Source organism: Lethenteron reissneri, chromosome 23 (genome assembly GCF_015708825.2).
Source record: "Lethenteron reissneri isolate LAM-NWPU_2019-01 chromosome 23, ASM1570882v1, whole genome shotgun sequence".
Lineage (NCBI taxonomy): Eukaryota > Metazoa > Chordata > Hyperoartia > Petromyzontiformes > Petromyzontidae > Lethenteron > Lethenteron reissneri.
This window is the reverse complement of record NC_083801.1, coordinates 11,126,699-11,149,363: the sequence shown is the minus strand read 5'-3', so window position 1 is coordinate 11,149,363 and position 22,665 is coordinate 11,126,699. Positions and strand designations below refer to the sequence as shown.

Sequence of the window (22,665 nt, the reverse complement as noted above, 5' to 3'; positions counted from 1 at the left end):
TTAGCTTCTCTAACCTCCACTTTACCATCCCTCTTATCTTACGTTGAGCACACATTTCGCGCTGACCAAGAATTTACGTGAAATATCCCATAAAATGAATTTAATGAGCTACACTGTAACGACATTTATGACGATTTATAAAATGTAATGGGAGGAAATTCCATTCAACGTAAAATGGACAAGTGCACACTAAATGTGCAAATTAAAAGTGCATGGACCGACAGGACGGATTTGTGCCCATCGGTCGTTTAGATTTTAGGTCTCAAATACACGTGGACGTTAACGGGGTCGGTGCAGTTCATGTCTGGAGCCGCTGCACCGTGACAGCAGCGCCGGCAGTTAATCAGTCGGCCAAGCCACGGATCACTTCCCGCGTTATCCTGGCAAATGCCATAAACTCCAGCAGACCAGTAAGAGGAAAGCACACATCACTTCTGTGAGCATCTGCAACCTTTGCTACCCTCTAATAGCATTTTGTTCAGGTTCATTGCCACCTTTCATTTTCTACAAGAGCTAATAAAAGGTAGAACGATGAACAATGCCATCCCTACTATCTGGTGCGGCTTAACATTTACTTTGGCACTGCATTAATTGTTTCTGTTACACATTTTTTAAAAGAACGCCGGTGTCATTTTGAGTGGCTGTGATTTAATTTGCAAGAAATCTAAGCAGTTTCGAGTCCGTGTCTTTAAGTTGAGATTTTTTTTTTATTTCAAGTTACTACTAATGTATACATTGTAAAATGTTCACTTAAAACTTTCGTGACTGCAGGAATTCATATTCTATGGTTCTTTCGGTAAAGTTACGTAGATAGAAAAAATTATAATACAAATATAAAGTGATTAAAAATATCACGACGTTTCGATCGCAACACAACACAACCGGTCGTCATCAGGAACAGAGCTGATGATGACCACTTGTGTTGCGATCGAAACGTCGTGATATTTTTAATCACTTTATTTTTATCATTATTTTTTCTATCTACGTGACTTTACCGTAAGAACCATAGAATATGTATACAGTACAATGATCCAGCTATTAATTAAACAACCTCCACGTGTACAAGAATTGATGTGTTGAGCTGATGTTGCTTCATAATTGAACGTGACAATCACCATAGTATGCAAGCCACGGCAATCTTAAATCCGCTAAATCATTGTATGAGATGGGATCTTAAGTTTGGTCTGAATGTATTCTAGCGCAATCACACATCTGCAGCTGATTTTTACCGACCTTTCGGAAATGCATTTTGATTTCTATATTTGCATCAAACATAAACCACAAAAAGTGGGAATATTTTAAGAGCAAAAACACAAACAATGGTAAATAATACAGTTATTTTGAGAACAAATATGTAGTAATTGTGCATGAATTCCTGTGTTATCGTCCTCTTGGGGAGGAGGCTTAAGCAGGAGATGAATGCTGAACACTCAATTTGTGCCTCTGCCCTATGAGGTGTCCTAATGAGACAAGTTACAATTCCGGGAACCATTGACTAAAATCTACACTTAATTCTTGCACTCACAATACATGCATTGAATTATGTAAGAATCAATCATTTTCAATGTGTCATTTTGATTAAAATGTTACATCGAGGCCAATGGATCAAACGAGATGGAATAAACAAGACGGCACACGATAAACAACACATTTTAGATTATACAAATATAGATTTGAGATTATACAAATCTACAATGTAATGTGACGATTTATCGAATAAAAAGGGGTACATTTTTGTGTATTTCCCTTAAGCCTATCATAATCTAAGCAAAAAAAAAAATTCAGGTTCTATTACGTGTTGAAATAAATACTAGTTGCAAGCTGTTTGTATTGCATAATATGGAATTGTTTATACGATTTTATGAACGGAAAGCACACTCCCCCGGCAGCTGCATTAACTATTAAAGCATAACTGCCAGGGAAGGTATAAACAAGATGAGGTGTGGCTTTACTGGTTGAACAAGTCGTACATCATAGTATACCTCCAAGTCACTCACAGTGTGAAAGCAATGGCAGCAGATTCACAAATGTCATACCCACATCCGAGCTCAGCTATTCCCTTCAATGATTTTCTTATTATTACTTTTCTCATCGTGTTCTCCAAGATGAAAAGATTACACGAGGGAATGCTTGATATTTCTCCCAACCATTTTTTCCCAACGCGGACAAGGAAGATCAGCCCAACGCCATGCCGATCGCTTAAAAGACGTCCCCTGCCACTTACGGGATGTGCAACGGAAGATAAGACGAGCCCCAACGCATCGCTGCGGGCCAGGATCCGTGTGAAGGAATGAAGATGTGATCCCTGCTTGACTGCAGGTGTCTATCGTGTGACATGCCTGCGGGCGGCTGCGGCAGGAACCGGTGAAACCCTTCCGCAGCTCTCTGCTAATTAGATTCGCCGCTGTCTGCCCGACAAAGTAAAAATTGGTATTCCCACACAAAGCCTCCTCTTGCCGCGTACTCCGGGGGGCTGGCTCGCTACAGCTGCTCGACGCTGGTGTGGCATCTGCATCGCGCTTACGCGGCCAAACCCGCAGTCTTCCTCAAAACTCCACCCTTGGCGCTGATAGAGATCAAGATCCACGGCTCTTCCGAAGCCAATTTTCTTGTTACTCCAATAAATCGGAGTAAGAAGATCAACATCGCGATAGTCGCACATTAAAGCCAGTCTTCTCAGCAACACGTTATGTTTAAACAAAAAAATAGAGCTTTAATTTTGCTGGCCATTCCCATGCCAATGGCAATATGCCTTTGGGATAGTTCTTGAATGCCAATGGACGATTTGGCAAAAGAGCAAATTTGTGATTAATTATAAATGCTAACAAGTCTAGTAACCTTTGTGAAATACAGATATTGTATAACAAATATAAATTGATTTTACACGAAAATTATACCAGAAGAGACTGAGGTGTCGACTCGGGCCACCATTCTCACAGATATCGTATTACAAGGGGGCACAATACAAACCTGACCCCATTATGCAATTGGCCTTTGGGGGTAATGGGATGAGAACAGCTGTCATCAGCTGGGCAGATAAAAAGCCTTCTACAATGCAGTGCCGAGCACAAAGAGCATACTCGTGAAAGTAAAGCAGCGGAGTAATCTCACCTGAGAGTGTCGCAGCACGCACACTGCTACTGCAGTCTGATGCCAAAGGGTGGAGTCTAAACAAAATGGGCGCTACACAGGGCAACTTGCACCCCATCCACATTGAGGTATTTTATGATGTCACCTTGCCACAATTATATCCAGCTCCTCTTTCCTTTTACAGCACCACAGTGCCTAATGGACGTAACGTTAGCTCCATCGTCCACACTGCTGCACACAGGTGCGATACTCTACACACGTGTCTACGGAAACACTAGAAGGAAGGTCACACAACATGCACTTGTAAGGTATGATTCCGACACATTTACTGCTAAGTAAGCCAAGCTATATGGCTTTGAGAGCAGCAATGACCTTCGCACATTTGTATTCAACAAGATTTATTTTCTCAAAATGACAACAAAAAAACTCACACATCCCATACGTATCTGCATCATGATGGAGAGCCGTTAATGACTAAGGAGATGATAGGTCAGTCATTCAAGCAGTTCCCACGGGTTCACAAAAACAACGAATAACGAACAGACAGCATCCACATGCCAGCACCCATATTGACCGCTTGGTCCTTCTTCAATGAGTGAGATGCTCAAAGATGAATCCCATTCCATGCATAATTATGACTGCAATGCTGCTTACTTGTAGCTTTATAATCACAGTCCATGAGATTTGATATGGTCAAAACCCCCCATGACCAACCAATATGGCACGCAAAGGCCTTCATCCAGCAGTAAACTGACAAAAGGGTTGAAACCAAAATAATTAGTAACCAGTGTTGTTGTTAGAGAGCTCAAAATGTGTGGAAATCAGAAATTAAATCCTGATCAGGAAAAGGGTCAACTTGGCCCATCATCCTATTGGAGTCAATAATATAGTACCAATATTCTGCGGAATGCACGCAGTGGTTGTCCTATGTAGCAAAAAAGGGCCTCTGTCATAGCAATGTGGAATTTCCACCAGTGGCTCAGAAGCTGAGCTGTAACCAGAGACGATCTTAGCATCAGGCTCATTTGAGCGAGTATATTGTTACGAGGAGTTTGCAGTCCACACACAGTGCTACATGACCCAGCATTCTCGTCGACAACGATGTGCGGTGTTAGCGGCTGGCGACGGCAAGGGGACGCACCTGTCTCTCCCCAGAGGGTGTCAAAGCTGTCAATGTGGGGCCGGCCCAGATCTTCCACGTCCCAATCTGGCAGCATGTCCAGCAGGTAGCTCACCACCTGACAACACAGCAGCAGCAGCAGCAGAAGCCGACAGAGCACACCTTCAACACAAGCATGGGAGGGCACACCTTTAAGGGCGACCAGAAGTGGCCATGTACCTGAAGTTCAGTCACTTCTATACAGACCACCGGTGTTGATTGATCAAACTCAATTCTTACTTGGTCCCAGAAACGTTTAAGTCTTTAAGTCTGTGGACCAAATTAAGAGTCCACCAGTGCTGTGTTTTGTCAGTTTTGTTGTATGATGCAGAGGCCTGGACATTGCTTCAAGCTGATTTGGATTGGCTGCAGTCCTTCCACATTCGATGCCAAAGACCCCTTTCTCGGCATCTGGTGGTTCGACTTCATCAGAAATGTCACCATTGCATCTGAAACCTGTCTCCTAGTGATTGGGCTTAGTTCGGGGAAGACGGCTGTCACACTGTGGACACATCGCCCCGTCTTGACACGCAAAGTCCAGAAAATTGCAGACTTCAGTTGGCTGTTGACGTTTGAAGTGAGAACTGCGACCCGCAAAAGAATGGTGCCGCCCCTGTGGTTGACCCCCCCCCACCCCCCCCCCCGTGATACGTGGATCAAACAAATCACTCGAGACTACGGTGTATGGCTGAAATAACAGTTGGTGCGAATGCTATCGCAAGAGGTCACACGTTTTGAGCAATGGTCCTTCACTCACTATGCGTGATAAACGAATTAATTCTCAGACCCTATGCAGTCAATCTTTTTGTTGCATCGTCTCCATTCAAATACAAATGGGGTCGTTGCATTTTGCACGCACACCTTACGATTGGTAAACATAGAACTCTGTGCCGTGTCACGAGCACTGAAGTTTAAGAAGCCACATCCCAAATATGCAAGGTGGTAATAACGTGTTGTTTTGCTTGTATAGCCTGTCACCCTGTAGCTGAGAATATAGCTAAAGTAATGAGTACACGGATCACGAATCTCGTAATGCTATACCCTCAAATGGACCACAGGCCACTAAGCGACTGTCTAGGCTATCACTGTTAGAGAAGTGGATACACCTCAAATCAATGGTGGCAGAGTAAAAATAAATGTGTATGGAAATAGCATTTAACACTTTTAATTTAATATTTGGGCTGGTGATAAACACTGAAATGGTGAAATCATACACACGTCGACACATCCCATTTACACCGTGGATGTGATTCTTGAACCGCCCTCAAAATTCAGCAAAGGCCGTTATTACCGAGCATTATTTTTCTGCCGTGACCGACTGCAGAGGGAAGAGAAACTGCAATGGTCTATTTATGAGATGTGAAATCTACAGGAAATCCCGTCTGGAAACGGTATTGGAAATGGGAGGAAAAAAACATCACTTGTGGGTGCGAAGGAAACTTCAAAGCCTAATGTAAACATTTGTGCCAAGAGAGAAGGAAAAACAGTGCTCATTACATGCAGTGTTTTTGCTAAAAACATTACAATATCGTGGAAAAAAAGACGTGAATGATTGCGATCAAATTTCCGAGAATTTTTTTCAAGCTGCACACCCTAATGAAAACGAGCCAACCGTCCAAGCTCATCTCTCCAAGCCAGTGAATAATAAGAGGTCCTTCCACTGACCTCAAATTTGGACACGGACCTTCCTTTGGGGACAAAGGCAAACAAAAACAACGCTGCACCACATGCTGCACGTGCTTGCCAGGTAAACTGTGTTCGTGGTCAGACTCAGAACGCAGTCCGAGTGCTGTGAGGCACCAAACTCATCACTTCTGCGCCTCTCTCGGGCTTCCACCAGTGCTGACGCTGCTAAAAGTTTGCGGCAGTATTTATTTTTTGTTTAATCGGCATCTTTCAAGCTGACAAAAAGATAAAAAAAACTGTATTAATCTAAAGGGAAGTGCTGCCTTATCAGTATTTGAGTGATGATATGATTGTGCTGCCAAGCAATTCTTGATTTAATTTTATGTTCCTGGAATAATATGAAAGAGAACTTCAAAACATGTCATGATTTTTCTTTTTACAATGGGGAAAATGATAAGAGGGCTTTGGTTTGGAAATTTGCGATGAATCATCTGTGTTATAAACAGATATTCCTTGAGGTAACCATGCTCCAGCCCGAGCTTTAAAAGGTGACAACTCTCTTCCCAGGGTTAAATGTAAAAAACACATGTCTAATTATTTATAACTTCATTCAGTTTATTCAAAAAGGTGTCTTCTTGTATCATCCACACCAAGGCAATTTTGAGACAATACTTCTCATTTGAAGTCCACCGCACATTGACCTCCTCCAGCAAGAAACTTTCACCAAACGTTTCACAACCGGAACACATCAGATTGGCATACACTTTTAATTTAAAACAAAATGTGCCCCAAGTGCACGGGGAGGTGAGAAATTGGCTCTAAGCGAGCCCCGAACTGGAGCAACCCTCGCAGAAGAGGGCACTTCAGATCACCCGACTAGTACTACGGGGCCATCCCTTCACCCGTGCACGCACGCACGCGTACTCACCTCCACGTGGCCACTGCTAGCGGTAGCGGTGAGCGCCTGCTGCACCGCCTGGTATCGTTGCACGGGGCCCGGCTGGCGCCCGGCGAGCGTCCACTCGGCCTGCAGCAGGTGGACCATGATGTCCAGGTGTCCCCGGAGCCCAGCATGCACCAGCGCGCACTGCCCTGCTCGGTCCACGTGGTCGACCTACAATGACACGATTCAGAAGCTCAACTTGTCACTGCAATTTCTTACATTTATCTTAAAAATATCTTATCATTAATGAACACATTATAATTAAATATTATGATCACTACACGTCTATCAAGTCATGTGTGCGGGAATCGATTGTCTTCAATTTGAATACAGTAAACCCTTGTTAATTCGACACATATGGCCGAGCCGAATTATCCAATATTCCAAATTATATACAACGGTACTCCCCAGTGCCTCCTGCCCCCATTTTTTTCTCCCAAATTTGTGTTCCAAACTCTTCACACACCATACGCATTGACACACCTGCATCAATTCTATCCAAAACTTTGCATTTGTCTTGCAGACTAAGGGATTTATACTTCAGTCCCTTTCTATTACTTCTTGATGTGGGTGTAGATGACATTTCTGAGAGGGTTGGCTTGCACAGAGTGCATAAACAAGGTAAAGTCCAAAGCAACGGGTCTGCACGAATGCTCGCCACGTGCGCCGCCACCAGACTGAGTCATTGGTTTGGTCATAGCGAGTGGCATCGCTCCACGTGTATGCCAAAATTGGACCATTCGGTACAGATATTCAGCTCATGGCGAATGAATAATACTGTATATATGCCAAAAGCACAGCCGTGCCAAATTATCCCCAATTACGAATGATCAAATACTGAAATAACGACGCTTTACTTACTGTACGTTGTACGTGGTTGGTTCACGTGAGCCCTGGACCCACTAGAGGCGCTATTTTCAACGCAATGGCACAACAAACACTGTCATTTAACGCAGCTGTCCCCAACCTTTTTAGCACCAGGGACCGGTTTCGTGGAAGACAATCTTTTCAAGGACCGGGAGTGGGGGGGGGGGGTTCATCATTGGGTCTTTCCCCCTTTTCAAAGAAGCTCTTCAGCGACATTTGTTTTGTACTCATTTTGGCTAGGGGTTAGCAGCTCGTGGGCTTACCAAAACTGTGACTGAGACAAGTGCGCAGTGCGCGGACGGAAGAGGTAAATAAAATAATGGGCAAGCCACGCGTGGACTAAAATAAGTGTCGGATTCTGACTTCTCATAAGGAGCGCACAACCTACATCCCTCGCATGCGCAGTTTACAGTAGGGTTCGCACTCCTATGAGAATCGAATGCCGCGGCTGATCTGACAGAAGGCGGAGCTCAGACAGTAATGCGAGCGATGGGGAGCGGCTGTAAATACAGATGATGAAGCTTCGCTCGCTCACCCACCACTCACCTCCTGCTGTGCGGCCCGGTTCCTAACAGGCCACGGACCGGTACCGGTCCACAGCCTGGGGGTTGGGGACCCCAGATTTAACGGAATGACCACAATATAAATTAATTTAATCACAAGGGGAATGAAGCGTTTCATGTACACGAAATTAAACTGTGCTGTACTATATTTGTGCTGTTTCATTCATGCAATATTAAACTGTAGTGGTCTGCAAGCACATTTTTATTATTTTTTTTGGTGTTAATTTTAACACACAGCTTTCTTGTGAAAGAGACTCATTGGACCTGTCATTCATGAATGGATATGAACCACTTTTTCTGATAATACATTTGGGGTGATACATTGATTGTCTACAAGTATTTTTAAAGTTTGGCCGATTTTCAATGAATTACAAGTTCTAACTAACTGCAGTTCACTATTTCAATGGGCTCTTAAGTGGTTCAGTGATTAACCAAAAAAGCCGACTGTTACCACTGCGGCAAAGGAAGAAAGCGTTCAAAATAAAGGATGCCCTTGTTTCTAAAAAGAACCGATCCAAACAAATGCGTGAAAGGTCCTCATAATTTACACGCAAACACAAACCATGCACAATGCAATATATACACCGCCACAAGGTTTCATGAATGTTTTATCACACAAACGGCGTGAATTCCCGATAAAATCTCACCGAGGAAAATTCAAGGGCAATGCACATGACCGTATATCATGCGCTACGATAACTAGCCGCACCAGTGTACCGTTCGCAATTACGCGCGCGCATGTGCCGTCCCCTCACCTTGGCTCCTTTCCTCGTGAGCATTCTGACGATGCCCAGGTGTCCGCTGGAAGCAGCGTAACAGAGCGCAGACATTCCACTCTCCGAGGCCAGGTTGGGGTCGGCGCCCATCTCCAGGAGAACGCTCTCCATATCCTGCGACAGACGAACAGTAAATTGCTTGGCTCGTTAACCGGCCACGTTTCCATCCGGCACGCACGTGCCGCAGCGGTGTGCCGCTCAATACCTAATTCCAAGCTGAAAATGTAGATATGCCTCTTTTGCAGTGGGGATGCATGCACAAATAAAGGCTTCAGGCTTTCATACCAACGTAAGATTTTATTATATTTGTAAATGTATTCAGACACATTTACATAAAATGAGACTAATGTGAAGTTACCGTGCATTTATTATCCATAAGCTCCCTGCAGGCTCTCTCAATTTGCAAAGCAGGGTCCTTCAATACTACCATCCATTTTCAAAAGAGGTAAAAACAACTAATTGGAGAAAAAAAAATGAATTTTTTGGAAGCAATGAACATCCTTCACAGATTCATGGAATGTTTTGTGATTGAGCCTGAACTTTAATGTCAGGTAGACACAGCGAATTATAAAATTAATTGAGCTTCATATTTCCTCCTCGTGAGCGTGTGTTTGAGTCCATGAGGTTGATAGCAAGCCGAGAATGATTATTGGTCAACTCTCAAGTGCCCGTCAGAGAGTGGCTCTCACAGAAGTTAAATGCGCTGCCTTCCCTTCTTCCCCATCGACTCCAGTTTGTAATCACTTCTATATACAACACACACAATGCAAAACTATCCCTTTGTGGCAGTGATAATGCACAACAGAGATTCAGTGCAGATAACATTATTAGATTGTACGCACTCCAAGTAGGATTGAGCGAGGAGGAAATTTGAATGGGAAGAAATCGCCGGAGAACATATGAGCTGCCTTTTGGTAACAACAATAGCTGAATGAATGCAGAGCTGATCAAAGTGGGATGCCATACGTTGCCGCCTCTGCAGGCGCTGCTGCTCACCTGATAACCGAGGTGCGAGTAAACGCACAGGATGGGTGCGTTGCCCAGCGCCTCTGTACGGTGGTTCACGTCTGCGCCTGCCTGGATCAACAGCCGACTGACCTGTACGGAGGTGGGTACAACGAAAACCAAACCAGCGCGCAAAACACAAGTACCAGAAGTCACTTAAGGGCCACTACAAACACGCTTTGTTTGCGGCCAAGAATAGGGGAGCCACTAAAGAATTTTTTCTCGGCACACTTGCCGTCAAAGAGTATTAAAGCACCTTGCTTTTGTACGAAGAGAATGCAGTCCTGCTGAACAAATATCAGCAAGAACCGGGTTATGAGATATAGCCCAAAGCACACAGGAAAAGTCTTCACACAATGAATGATCAGTCAGTCCATTGCATCCTTTAAGGGGAAAGCGGTCAGCTACCTAACTGACAGTTTGGTAATGTTACCATGGAACCCATGTTTTTTATTTATAAAAAAACAAGACAGTCTGTACAAACGGCAGCAGGTTATACAGCTACTTCCTGCTGCCAAGAGATCTGATAAGATAAAGCATTGCCCTTTGACCTGAGATTCTAGAGTTCAACTGAAAACCCATTCATAAAAGATAGTTTTTTATTTACCAAATGCCAAGACATTGAAAAGTCTGACCTTGGGTTCAATAAGGGAATCTCTCAAAATGAAACCCGTTTTGCTCATTCTGTACAAAAAACACATAGAATTGGTCTATATACAAACATAGGTTTTTTAAAAAATCAATTCACCAATATTGTCAACACCAGCAACATTTTGAAAAGACAAGATTTGTTCATTCAACTTCCTGCAGCCTCTCAAAAAGACAGCCATAAAATATATCTCTAGGTATCATGAAAAAACTCACATTGGTCAACAACACCGCCTGAAAATGAAAAATATATAATAACCTAAAATTTTGGGCAATGTTCCTTCTTCATGGCACATTTTTGTTATTTGTGTTTGTGTACCACTGTCAACCGAGTATCACCATAACAAATGTCTAGATTTCATAGACATCTCACTGAAATGCAACCTCATCTTCCCCTGCCCCCAGTCACGCCCGTCATATGGATTGGTGACACCTCCCAGTGTAATCGAGTTGCCGCTTGCTGCACAGGTGCACGGTTCGAATCCAGCGACCACCCCAATTAATAAAGCAGTTGTATTAACCAGAACAATACTTGTCAGCTACTTCAGTGGACATTAAAGATCCAGGATGTTATTTGCAAGCATGTGCAGATGTCCTGGTCCAAATTTGCCAAATTACCCACAAGTGACTCAACTTACTAAATTCTTATCATATGCAGCAAACATCATCCCCGACCGCAAAAAATTGGCAGGATCCTCCAAAGAAAGAGTTATGTGACTCAGTGAAGCTTTATTTGGTAAACAAATGTAGTCACAATAAAAAACTTTTGACAGCTGCTGTGATCGTCAACTGAACCCAGGGGCCCTGATGACATGGCAATGGCAGCTATTACCTTCACATTGGGTGTGTACAGATTGCGCAAAGAGGCAAGCGCCGTCGAGAGCCCGTCCGTGCTGAACGCCACCCACAGCGCCTGCAGCACTGATGAGGATACGCCCAGCCGCTTGCTTAAGCCCTGCGCAAAGCATAGAAACAAATGTCTGCGAGTGCAATGCACACAGCTGCACACAGCTGCACACAGTGTGAGAATGTGACCGCCGATGGGTCTGCATGGGATAGAACCCGATGGTTATCCAGCTGCTGCCAGAGAATAATAACGTGAACACCGGAAAGTCAGCAAGATTTACGTTTTCTTAAAACTCAAACTTAACGGCTGATAGCAATCCCAACAGACTCAGGGGTTTATTTAAACTGGATGGCCTTTCCAGGCTCGTGTTTTGATTCTAACATTCAAGAAAGAGAGAAAAAAAGGAAATCTACAAAGAATCCTTTTCATGCAAAGTGTTGCACTTAATCACAGCTTCCCGTAGCTCTGCTTTGAGCACCGTAAATGTGGAAGCCTGCATTGAAGAGGCGCGGTGAGCTGAGCAGCTGCGCAGGTGGTGGGATAACTCCAAGTGTAAATATCACCCCTGGAGCTGGGCGTGTCGTGTTCAAGGCTTCTTGGCCACAGACCAGCATCAAATGATGACACCGATTTTGATGGTGACACACAGATGATGTTTGTCGGCAATGTTTAACATAATAAATAAGATTAATGCCAGAGCAAAATCGATAAAAATACCATTTGTGGTGGGCAACTGCAGCACTTTATTTTCGAGCTCACTACCTGATGCAGATCAACGCAGTTTGAGCAAAACGTGGTCATACATTAACGTTTAATTCAGCCACGCAAAGTCTTAAGGAGGAGCTTTATCAGTCAGAATGTATCCATATATTGGCCATGTATAAATAATGTTTGTAAACGAGACAATCTTGTTGGGTGATGAGGGGTAAAAACAAGAAATTTCGCATCAAACTGCCATGTGGCCATAGCCAGAAAAAGGAAGTGTGTGGATCAAATGAAACGCTCATTTGTTGTCGTTAATTAATTTGGAAAATCTTCCAAATCTCCTGCCAACATTCAATTAGTTATTGGATTCTCTTTTTAGTGATGTAGGACTGACATCATGGTGTGTTTCAGAAGGAGTTGTAGCAAAGTGGTTAATGCACTGCATTATAACCCTCATAGTAATGCAAGAGTAATATCTTAACTGGCCCTGGGTATCCCCCGAGGTGAACTCAAATGAGTACCTTGTATGGGGGTGTAAACATCAGAATTGGGGAGACAAAGATGGTCGGGCGTGGTTCTGGTCACGCCACACCACCCCATCATGTCCCATGCCGGTCTTAATATGTGCTCACCGACAGCCAGAGGTCGCAATCGGGTACCCGATACCCGTACCCTACCCGATACCTGGCTACCCGTACCCGGCCGGGTACAGGTACGGGTACCCGTTTGCGACCCTGGTGCGTACGGGTACGGGTAGGCCGTGAGTCACTGGTGAGTAACTGTTTGTCACTCATTTCCCAACGTCTTGTCTCTTCTCACAATTCAAGTTCCTAGAATCAACCCACCCGCGCCTGCAACATGGCTTCATCCCAGAGGTCGCAATCGGGTACCCGATACCCGTACCCTACCCGATACCCGGCCGGGTACGGGTAGCCGGGTATCGGTTAGGGTACGGGTACCCGTTTGCGACCCTGGTGCGGCCGGGTACGGGTAAGGAATCAAAACCCGTTTGCGACCTCTGTCGACAGCCACGTCTACACAGGGAACTTGTGTCTTTGTGTGTGCACGTGGCACGTGGGTGAATGCCCATTGACATTTCACCTTGTAGATTCGTGCCTTCAGAATGTGGTGGCCCAGCTCGATGGTCTGCTGTCGGTTCAGCTTGCCGTCTTGGCGCGAGAAGAGGAAGGCCAGCAGCGCATGTCCACTCCTGCACAAACCCACATCGCACTCCGTCATCACCCGCTCCGCCAGAGTCAACACGCTCCCCCCCCATCCCCGCCCCACAAACAACATTCCCCAACTACAAGGAGAGACCCATTCCAACAGTTGTACAAGTCAGGTGCCGATTGTCACTATACCAGCTTCCTTTTGTCATTCTTTTTTGATGCACATGACTGACCTTGGGTGGATTTTCCATTCATTTCTAGGTTTAGTTTATAGATGGGTATCTCAATACTGACAGCACAAGCATCAGGGTGTACACCTGCAAATCACTGAAAATGGGATCAATGCCAAGTAAACCATGTCTCGCATTTCCAAAGGTGTTTCTGTTTAAAATGTAAAGAATGGGTTTGAAGAAAATTATGTACAGTGCCTTCATGTAGCTACAAAAGCAAGCCTATAAATATCCTTTTTTTTCAAATGAGCATTTGAAAAAGTATAATACTGAAGGATCATAATTTCCTCCAAATCTTTAAATAAATGCATAGCGCAGGCAGTTGGGAATTCAGATTTAAGATTTAGGCATAAATGTTCCAGTGTTCTTCAAAAGAGACCTAACGTTATTTACCGAGCAACACATTAACACTACCCACTAGAAAATAAACGGCTCACACCGCCTTCCTCAGTAAAGTGTTCCAGATGTCCAATTAAAAGGAACATTTCCAGCAATTAACCTCAACGCAGGAGGTGAAACTTCAAGAGACACATCTGAACAAGACCTTCGTTATAACTCGAGCAGGTAATCAGTGGCATGCTTTTTTTTGTACTCAGCGAGCAGAACTTTACAACATCTAACGAGGCGGGCACCAAAAGTGATGTAATTTTTTTTTACAGCTATCAACGGATCATTAATCACAGCATGTGTTTCCACTTTCAGAGGATTCAGCATCCAGCCCAGTTACACTGTTTCCAATATCGTTTAATAGCCAGTGTCTGACATTGTTGGCAGGCTCAAGTCAAACTGTGCTGCTCTATGCATACGACCTACTTATGACTTCTTTCTTGCAGTTTAATAACATTAATTGCCCAGCAATTACAATTCCATCATTAATCTTGCTATGTGTGTATGTCTGTGTGTGCCTAGTTCTCTTCAATAACTTCTCAACACGATTGTAACAACTCGGACGCATGTGCTTACCACATTGCGTTTTGAGCTTCTGCGTTGGAGTGCGCTCTACACCAGAGCTTGGCAATGCTTATGCCACACAATAGACAATAAATAAACTGATGGAGCTGCACTATACAGGAGGATTCATGATTTAATGCATTGTGCTCACACAGGCACATTCTTTTTTTTTTAAAGAAACAAACAAAGCATTTGTAACAGTCGTCAACATTTCCTTTTTTGGTTCAACACTGCAGAAGTAAAGCAAAGAGCACACAGTTTTACGGGCGGCGAGCACGCAATTGCCAACGTGCAGTGATATTTTCAGCCCAATTAGCGACGCCCAAAAAAATCCATGCAAGTTGGGTGTACTCGTCCATCGATTGCCAAACACAAACAAAACTCTTTCCCTTAAAAGGGCCACTTGGTCCAACTCAGAATTAACTCGACTGGGGTTGTGAGGCAACCTCCAGATTATACTTGAGCGGGTGTAAATGGCAAGGAAGGACAAAGACGCGTACCGCTTGCCAGAGACCCTTGCCTGCAAATGTCAAGGAAAGATTTGCTGGGGACTTGACAACCGCAGTGGCCAAGAGACTGCCCGTGTGGTGCTGGCAACTGTAATAGCTGTGAAGCTGCATTCGGGCAAAGCCATTGGCCCCCACTCGAAATACCACACAATATGGTCTACCATTAATGTCCTCGCTCTGAAAGTCAAATCCATTTTTCTGGCCTCGTCGCCAGCTTAGGAGTTAATTCTACTGCAGCATTCACTGCACGCTTTGAGGGCGATGAGAAACAAGCTATATCAAAGAGGAAATGTTTAATTACAGATAACTCACTCTTTTATATATCAGATGTGAAGATATTTGTGTTTTGAATTTGCATACTCTGTGTTTATATTTTTAATGAAACTACCCACCTTGAAAGTTATGTAAACTGACAATATGTTAAAAGTCACCAGCATGACAGACCAAAGCCTATCGAGGCCAGCATCTAAGCCAACAGACAAGCCAAAGGGATTTATTTATAACAAATATCCTCCACAATTACAATAAGGAAAAGGGTAAAGTACTGGGATTTGAGCACTTTCATTATTTAGCATATCATGTGTCCTCATACATTGGCCCCATGAGCAGATACAATTGTGTGAATGTCCCCCCATCACTGGCCATCTGCCTCGTGGTGGGTCTTTTGCGGTAACGCAGTGTGATGTTTGAACCCCTTCAAAAGGTAACATGCCTTCGCATTGGACATTGCATTGGACAATGCTCATCACAGGTGCACACAAGTCAGCAGCGTGCCGGCACGTGGGAGCCCAAAGTACGCAAAGCCTCGTCCTTTATCGGCCATGGTCATCCATGCTGGTATGCAAAGTGTACATCTGGCTTCCTGCGTGTTTTGACTGCAAAGCCAAACCAGATCCGCGTTAGAGTTGGCCGCGTTTGTCTGGTGTCAGTTCACCGCAGCCATCAGATATCCACATGCCTAGAATTGTTTCTGAGCACATGAAAGAGGATGCGCGAAGCTCCAAATTAGGCTTTGCCTCGGGGGAGCGGCAGTGGGGGGTCGGGGGAAGGGGCACCTCTGCTCCTCAAGATTGTTTTCACAGACACACACATTTAAAGCCTGTCTGTCCCACTCGCCTTTGTAAGGAAACATAAGCCTATGCAGGAATCTTTAATTTGCCTGTTTGAGCCAATGACATTTGTCCAAACAATAAAAATGTGCAAAGAGCCTCACTGCTGCTGCTGCCATCATCGTTGTCAACGCTTAACAGTGATGAGGTTTTTTTTTATATCCTTTCAGTAATTTGTTGTTTGGTCACATGTCAGGAAACCACTGCCAATGCAGTTACTTGCGCAACTTGATCGAAACGGACCCTTTGTTCCCCACATTAAAAAGAGCCTAACCATGGACAACAGCACAGCATGTGATAGGAAAGGTTCCCGAGTGAACGCAGAAGAGCACCGGCCTAATCCTGCGTTTCCTGCTCGTACAAGTCTGGAGCTTGGCAATCAGTCATGAGAAGGGAGAATGCTCATGCTCTACTGGCAATCAAATATTATTTTGGAAAAACTTCAAAAGCATTTCCTGCCAAACTTTTGATTTGCATTTGACAAGCAGTGAAAAATCACTCCCTTGTTCATTCAATTTATCACCGAGCTGCAGTTAATCACAAAAGCTTTTTCACTCAAATCTCTAGTAAAACACAAGACATTTACAATTGCAAACACAAATCCAAATATTAATGCCCTGAAGAATGCTTTAACCCTTTGTATCACAGGAAAAGAGCAAATTCCCCCTCCCAACCCCCTACATTTTAAAAGTAGATTTTAGTACAGTACTTACGATAAATCTTGACTTAAAGCTTTCGTAACTGCAGGAATTCAAATTCTTGGGTCATTTGGTAAAGTCTCATAGATAGATTCAAAGAAAATAACAAAAAATAACAAACAACTACGACATTTCGATCGCAAAACACAAGCAGTCGTCGTCCTGAATACGACCGCTGTTGTTATTTTCTTTGAACCTATCTACGTGACTTTACCGAAAGACCCAAGAACACTTACGGTAAGCCTGCTTTTCATAGGTGGCCACCTACAAGATACAATGCGACTATTGTACTCGACCGTTTTATTGCTTACCTCGGGTCACAAAGAAACTTGGTGCTCTGCCCCTCCCCTGCCCTCCAGGTGAGCCACTCCCGGAAGGACGGGTGACAGAACATGCGCGTGCCGTCGCGCCGCCGCACCAGGAACGCCGACAGCATCTCCATCCGCGCCTGGAAATCCTCCCAGGAGAGCGGTGGCGCCATCCCCGCCACCGCCGCCGCATGCGCGTCCTGCCGGCGTTCATCAGCCGGTGCCACCTCGTCCAACTCGCTGCCAGCCCTTCGCGACCTGCCCGACGACGCCGTCGCACGCGGTGCCACCCAACCAGCCGCCACGGCGCGGAATGTCTGCTCGTCCGTGAGCGGGTGCAGCGAGGCCAGCGCCACATTGAGCAGCGGCAGCACACGCTCGAAGGCGGACGTCGTGGGGAAGCGCATGTTGCATTGCAGCAGGTAGAGCTCGGCCAGTGACACCGGCACCACCTGCAAGACGATGGTGGCAGAAGCATCAGCAACATCAGCAGCAGCAACAGCAGCAGCAACAGCGGAAGCAGCAGCAACAGCAGCGAGCTCCGCTATCATCGAGCGTGCAAATCGCTGGATTCTTAATATACTCGTCGTCAAACTGCTTCCTATTTCTATTTAAGTTTATTTATTGATGAGTAGTTTTTGTTCTCTTGTCCACCTGTTGTATTTCCCCCAGGTACGTAGCTGTCTGAGATGTTTCGTACTAACCTTGCCATTTATATTTACACAAACGCCCAGAGAAAACCAACATGCAGAGCTCGTGATTATTTGCTGTACTGCCTCCTGAAATTATTAAATACAAATATTCAATGGAAGCTCTTTATCATAGTTATTCATTTGATTATAGGAAAGGCACACTTATTAATAGTTGCCTTGAATAAGGGTTTATTTTTTGGCATTTTATATACATCTTTTTTCACTGTCCTGTATTTTCTTTCTTCTGTATCTATTTTTGCAACTGCATTTGAACAAAGTATCTCAAATTGCTCTCACCTGGTAATAAATGAAGATATAGCTGAATACTAAAACAAGTGTATTCTCAAAAGTAGGCAAATATAGGCATATAACACAAAAATCTACCCTTAGGCTCTCACAACACACGCAGAAGAGCATTGTGCGTGCGAGAATACCCGATGTTAAATTCAGAAATGTTCTGTATAAATCTTTAACGTGGGCATTGGAGCCTCTAAAGGCCACCTCATTCATCACAACATAATTTTTTTTTATTGATTCTTCAACGGAATCACAATCATTTGCTCACGACGAGTTGGGGAGGTGGGGGGACGCGGATCGCTACATGCCCGGTGAAGCGTCAGCATGGCCAAAAGTGAACCCATCAGCTGACCCTGCAGCCGACCTTGTAGCTGGAGCTCTTGAGCACGAGGTGACCCCGCTCGATGAGGTCGAGGGTGAGGCGGAGGTAGAGGAAGGAGCCACGGCTGAGCGAGCACAGGTGGCCCCCGAGGCGGCCTAGAGCGATGGTGTCCAGACGCCCCGTGCCCAGAGACACGTTCTGCTGGATCTCACAGCTGCTCTGAACGCGAGACGACACGTAGGCCTGCAGGTCTGCGGAAATCTCCTCCCGCTCCCCAAAGCCATCCAAGGATACTGTGTGGAATGGAAAAGCTTCCACAATGGCCTGAAGGTAGAGGAGGAGGGATGGGGTCAATAAATAAAGAGGTGGCGATGAGTGGAAAGGAGGGAGGGATAACACGAGAAAGGCAAAGTAGGTGGGTGAACAGTAATTAGAATTTGCAGCGCGACGAAGGGAGTGCAACATAGGACAGGCGGATAGGTACATGCCCATCAGAATGTAATATTTAATTGGCGTGAATGCTCCCAAATCTTCATTACGTCTACAACAAGGAGCCCTTTGAATTTACGAATGCTCTGCCAAATGCTGGTCATGTAAATGAAGGTCACCTTGAAAGCAAGTGCTATTAGATGGAGGGAAGGTTTTACAGAGTAGCTCGCCATCCCACTTCAAGGGGAGATTAATCACGCTTTAGGTAAAGGGCACTCATTTGCGCTGCTAAGCGGTGTCTCTAACGGCAGCTGACTGGACCAGTTCGGACAGCAGCCTTTCCCCACGTTGAACACATGGAAACAAATCACTGTCGGTGGAAGCCAACAAAGCACAGCAAGTAAAACACAAAATTGGATAAACTCCAGTCAAGAGTCAGGCCCTTTAGACTGCAGCGACTACTCTCATTATGGTTTGCTGAAAATGTTACGTAAAACATAAACTTTAAACGTGAAGTTGAAAAGTATCTGATTGCAGAACATATAAAATAATGGTGTAAGACAAATTTCTAGTCGTTAGAATGTGAAAAAGTAACCGTACATTTTTTGTATCTGTCATCTGTGACCGCTTCTCAATTCAGATGGGGTGTCTGCCACTTAATTAACACATTGCTCTCGTTCCACACTATGATAGCTTTAAAAATAACCGCATTAGTTGGGCTACAATGATTATAACCCCCTACAGAATTGTAAGGAAACTGATTAGCCAGCAAAATTACATCAAATAAATTCATCCGATTTAATAAAGTCATACGTACACTGGCGGAACCAGTGGGTGGGGTGGCATGTGCCCCCCCAATGATCCGATCGAAATCCCTAATTTCTATCGGATCATTGGGGTATATAAGTAATAAATCGGCATTTTGCGACCCCCACTGCCACTGTGTAGCATATTATTACGTGCCAGGGACTCTATGAGATGATAGGACAATAGTCCGAGTCCATAATTGTCAATACGTAACGGCAAAGCAGTTATAAGTGACTCACAGAATTGTGCGCAGTTGCGTATACAGTACACGACTTCCCTGAAGGCATTCACCTTCAGCGAGCGCGATGCCGATCATACACGGTTCAAATTCGACCCTCGACCGATGGCTGTGCCATCGCCGCACACAAGTCCTTACTTACTAACAACTCCTATCATTTCCCATTGCTGGAGGGGTTGCCCCCCCTACCTGAAAATCCTGGCTCCGCCATTGCATACGTACACACAAATGTAATTAAAATGCTCCTAAAATTAAACTCGCAAATGCTTTATACACATTTTTTTAGTTACCATTATTTTATAGGCTATCATTCGAAAATAAGTGGAGAAAAACACCACACCAGACTGCTACTAACAGAACATCTGCAACCAAATTTAGATGGAAAAATATGCACTTTGCATTTATGAATGCTTTTCCAAGAATAACAGCAGCCAAAGTGCATATCTGAAGCCTAATATTAACTTCCCACAGGGCTTGAGCGCCGTGTGAATTAGCACCGAGGCGTTCTATGCCTCTATTCCTAACGTCCACACCGCAGCCAACACATTCCTATCTGATAACACAGGTCATTCCAATCACAAGTAAATACCAGATACACATATCTGTTTTAACAGTACTTAGTGATATTTTCACTTTTTAATCGAGCGCTTATATTGCATTGCTTAATATCCGGAATGCAAGTTGATTGAAACGTCAAGATCTTTTTTTTTTCCCTTTGATAGGAAAAAAAATCCTGTTTACATTTCTGCAGTGAATTCAACATTTTCACCAATATTTGTTTACAGGATTAGGTCGCTGGACTATCTCTGAGAAAACCAAAACAGCACGACATGTCTCGGTGCGTCTTGGAGCCTTCCCGTGGTGATGGCGCCCGTTCCACGCACCCCCTGACCGCGTCCCCCGTCACCTGCAGCTTGGAGCGCACGGTCACCACCAGCTTGAGCCAGAACGGGAACCGCGGCAACATCTTGGCAAGGAAGGAGGTGATGGTGTCTCCATAGTCAGGCTTGTGGAACTCTGCTTCGTTCAGGCCATCGATCAGGATTATGAAGTTTTCCTCCGGGATTCTCCTCTCTGTAATCACCAGCGGGCACGGTCATGAGACGTGAGTGCCCGAGTATCACCGAGCTCCCTCGTCGCTACCTGTCCACCCCCCTTCACTTTGTCCTGAGGCGGCGTTAAGGAGGGAAGAGAGCCAAATAAAACACAGCTACAAAATCGTTTCTCACATTCACATGTGTGATTCATCGCTCCTTTCACGTTACATAAAACGGACACGTAGCAAATTAAATGTTCGTTGTTTGTTTAAATTAATTGCATCCCGATCGAATGACAGAAACCTTGGTTGTGGGCCTTGGTGCCTCGCGATTCACCGTGATGCTCCACGATAGATCATGTGTCTTTCATAAACGAGTCAAAATTACGTTTGAACAACGTCTCTTGAGTGTTACACACACTCTTCTCCTCAGCTATCTGCGTAGCTGCAAAAGACTGCTGCAAATATGACCTAAGAAACTACGCCAACACCTCTCGGGGGAAATCAACAAGCAACAGAATCAGGGGACACCGGTTTAAGGCCTCTTTAGCATCGTTCACTTGCACCCGGGGTTCTGGAAAAGTAAAAAAAATGTGATTTGTACCTCAACTTATGGATATGGCTTTATTTACCACCAGTCCAATTAGACATTAATTGGCATTATTAATCATGGTTGCGGTGTTATTGAATTCATTACATTATAGCATCGTTAATCATTGGTGTATTTCATTATTACTCAACTGGACAGTAAAATGATTTGACTGCAGACTATGAATGTCTCACAAAGTTTGTGGCTTAATCGATGCAAACATTTCTTCATAAAATAACAACAATCATTCTAAGTAATGATCGTCTGGTAGTGGAAATATTATCTTGAGTTTAATGTTTATGAACACAATAACATAGTATGTATTAACATACTCTACTGTACTATTTAATGCCTCTGCAATTCTATACAACCATCGAAGGCGCACCGAGCGGCATATTTGCTTTAAAAGAGCCCGCTAAGCAACACATATAAACGTTCAGCAGATTTTCCTTCTCCCTGCCTTGGGCCAAGAGGCATGCTAGGGGGTGAAGGGGGTCACAGCATTGGTGTCAAGGATGGCGTCGGGCCTTTATCACCAACTTTTACCATAACAACCTCGAATCACCACGAGACATCCCTAACCCTGTCACGGGCTGCTAGGCAACGGTCCTATAACGCTAACCCGTAAAAGCACCACGGCAGCCACACGCAGCCTGCAGCCTGAAGAAGAATTATCTCTCGCACACTGGCTTGGAATACAAAGTAGAGAATTAAGTCTCGCAGCCGGGCTTTTCAGAGCCTGGACAACAAACCGGAAGTGTCCTCGCATAAATCATGCAAATCCACATTAAGCATTTGCACGCGCGCCACGTGGCAGCTCAGTGAGATTAGTGTGTGATTAGAGCAGAACAAGAAATTCTCACGTGCGTTCTAATCCTGTATTGTGGAAGGGCAGGAGTCCTGACTATGATCCAGATTGGTACTTGTACAGGGAGAAAGCCCATTTCAGTTAAACAATAATTTGCCTTCTCCATAAAACATCATCTTGACAGTGTTGGAGCCCCAAACACATCACATGTCCAAGCCGCACAGAATACGGGACCTCCCAGGGT

The 22,665-nt window shown here is 44.6% G+C and overlaps 1 protein-coding gene across 4 annotated transcripts in view; it reads right to left on the bottom strand.

Annotated features, from left to right (window-relative positions):
* Positions 1-22,665, bottom strand: part of LOC133345971 (protein TANC1-like) — a 113,654-nt gene that overhangs the window by 19,931 nt on the left and 71,058 nt on the right. For 3 of the 4 annotated variants that reach the window (XM_061557138.1, XM_061557141.1, XM_061557140.1), the window contains 9 exons: positions 20,896-21,062; positions 18,557-18,838; positions 17,207-17,655; positions 13,331-13,439; positions 11,510-11,632; positions 10,021-10,122; positions 9,004-9,138; positions 6,804-6,989; positions 4,232-4,328 (listed from right to left, as the gene is read on the bottom strand). In XM_061557138.1, the coding sequence (XP_061413122.1) occupies positions 4,232-4,328; positions 6,804-6,989; positions 9,004-9,138; positions 10,021-10,122; positions 11,510-11,632; positions 13,331-13,439; positions 17,207-17,655; positions 18,557-18,838; positions 20,896-21,062 (1,650 nt within the window). The remainder of the gene's footprint in view (positions 1-4,231; positions 4,329-6,803; positions 6,990-9,003; positions 9,139-10,020; positions 10,123-11,509; positions 11,633-13,330; positions 13,440-17,206; positions 17,656-18,556; positions 18,839-20,895; positions 21,063-22,665) is intronic. The other variant, XM_061557139.1, reaches the window with a different exon arrangement.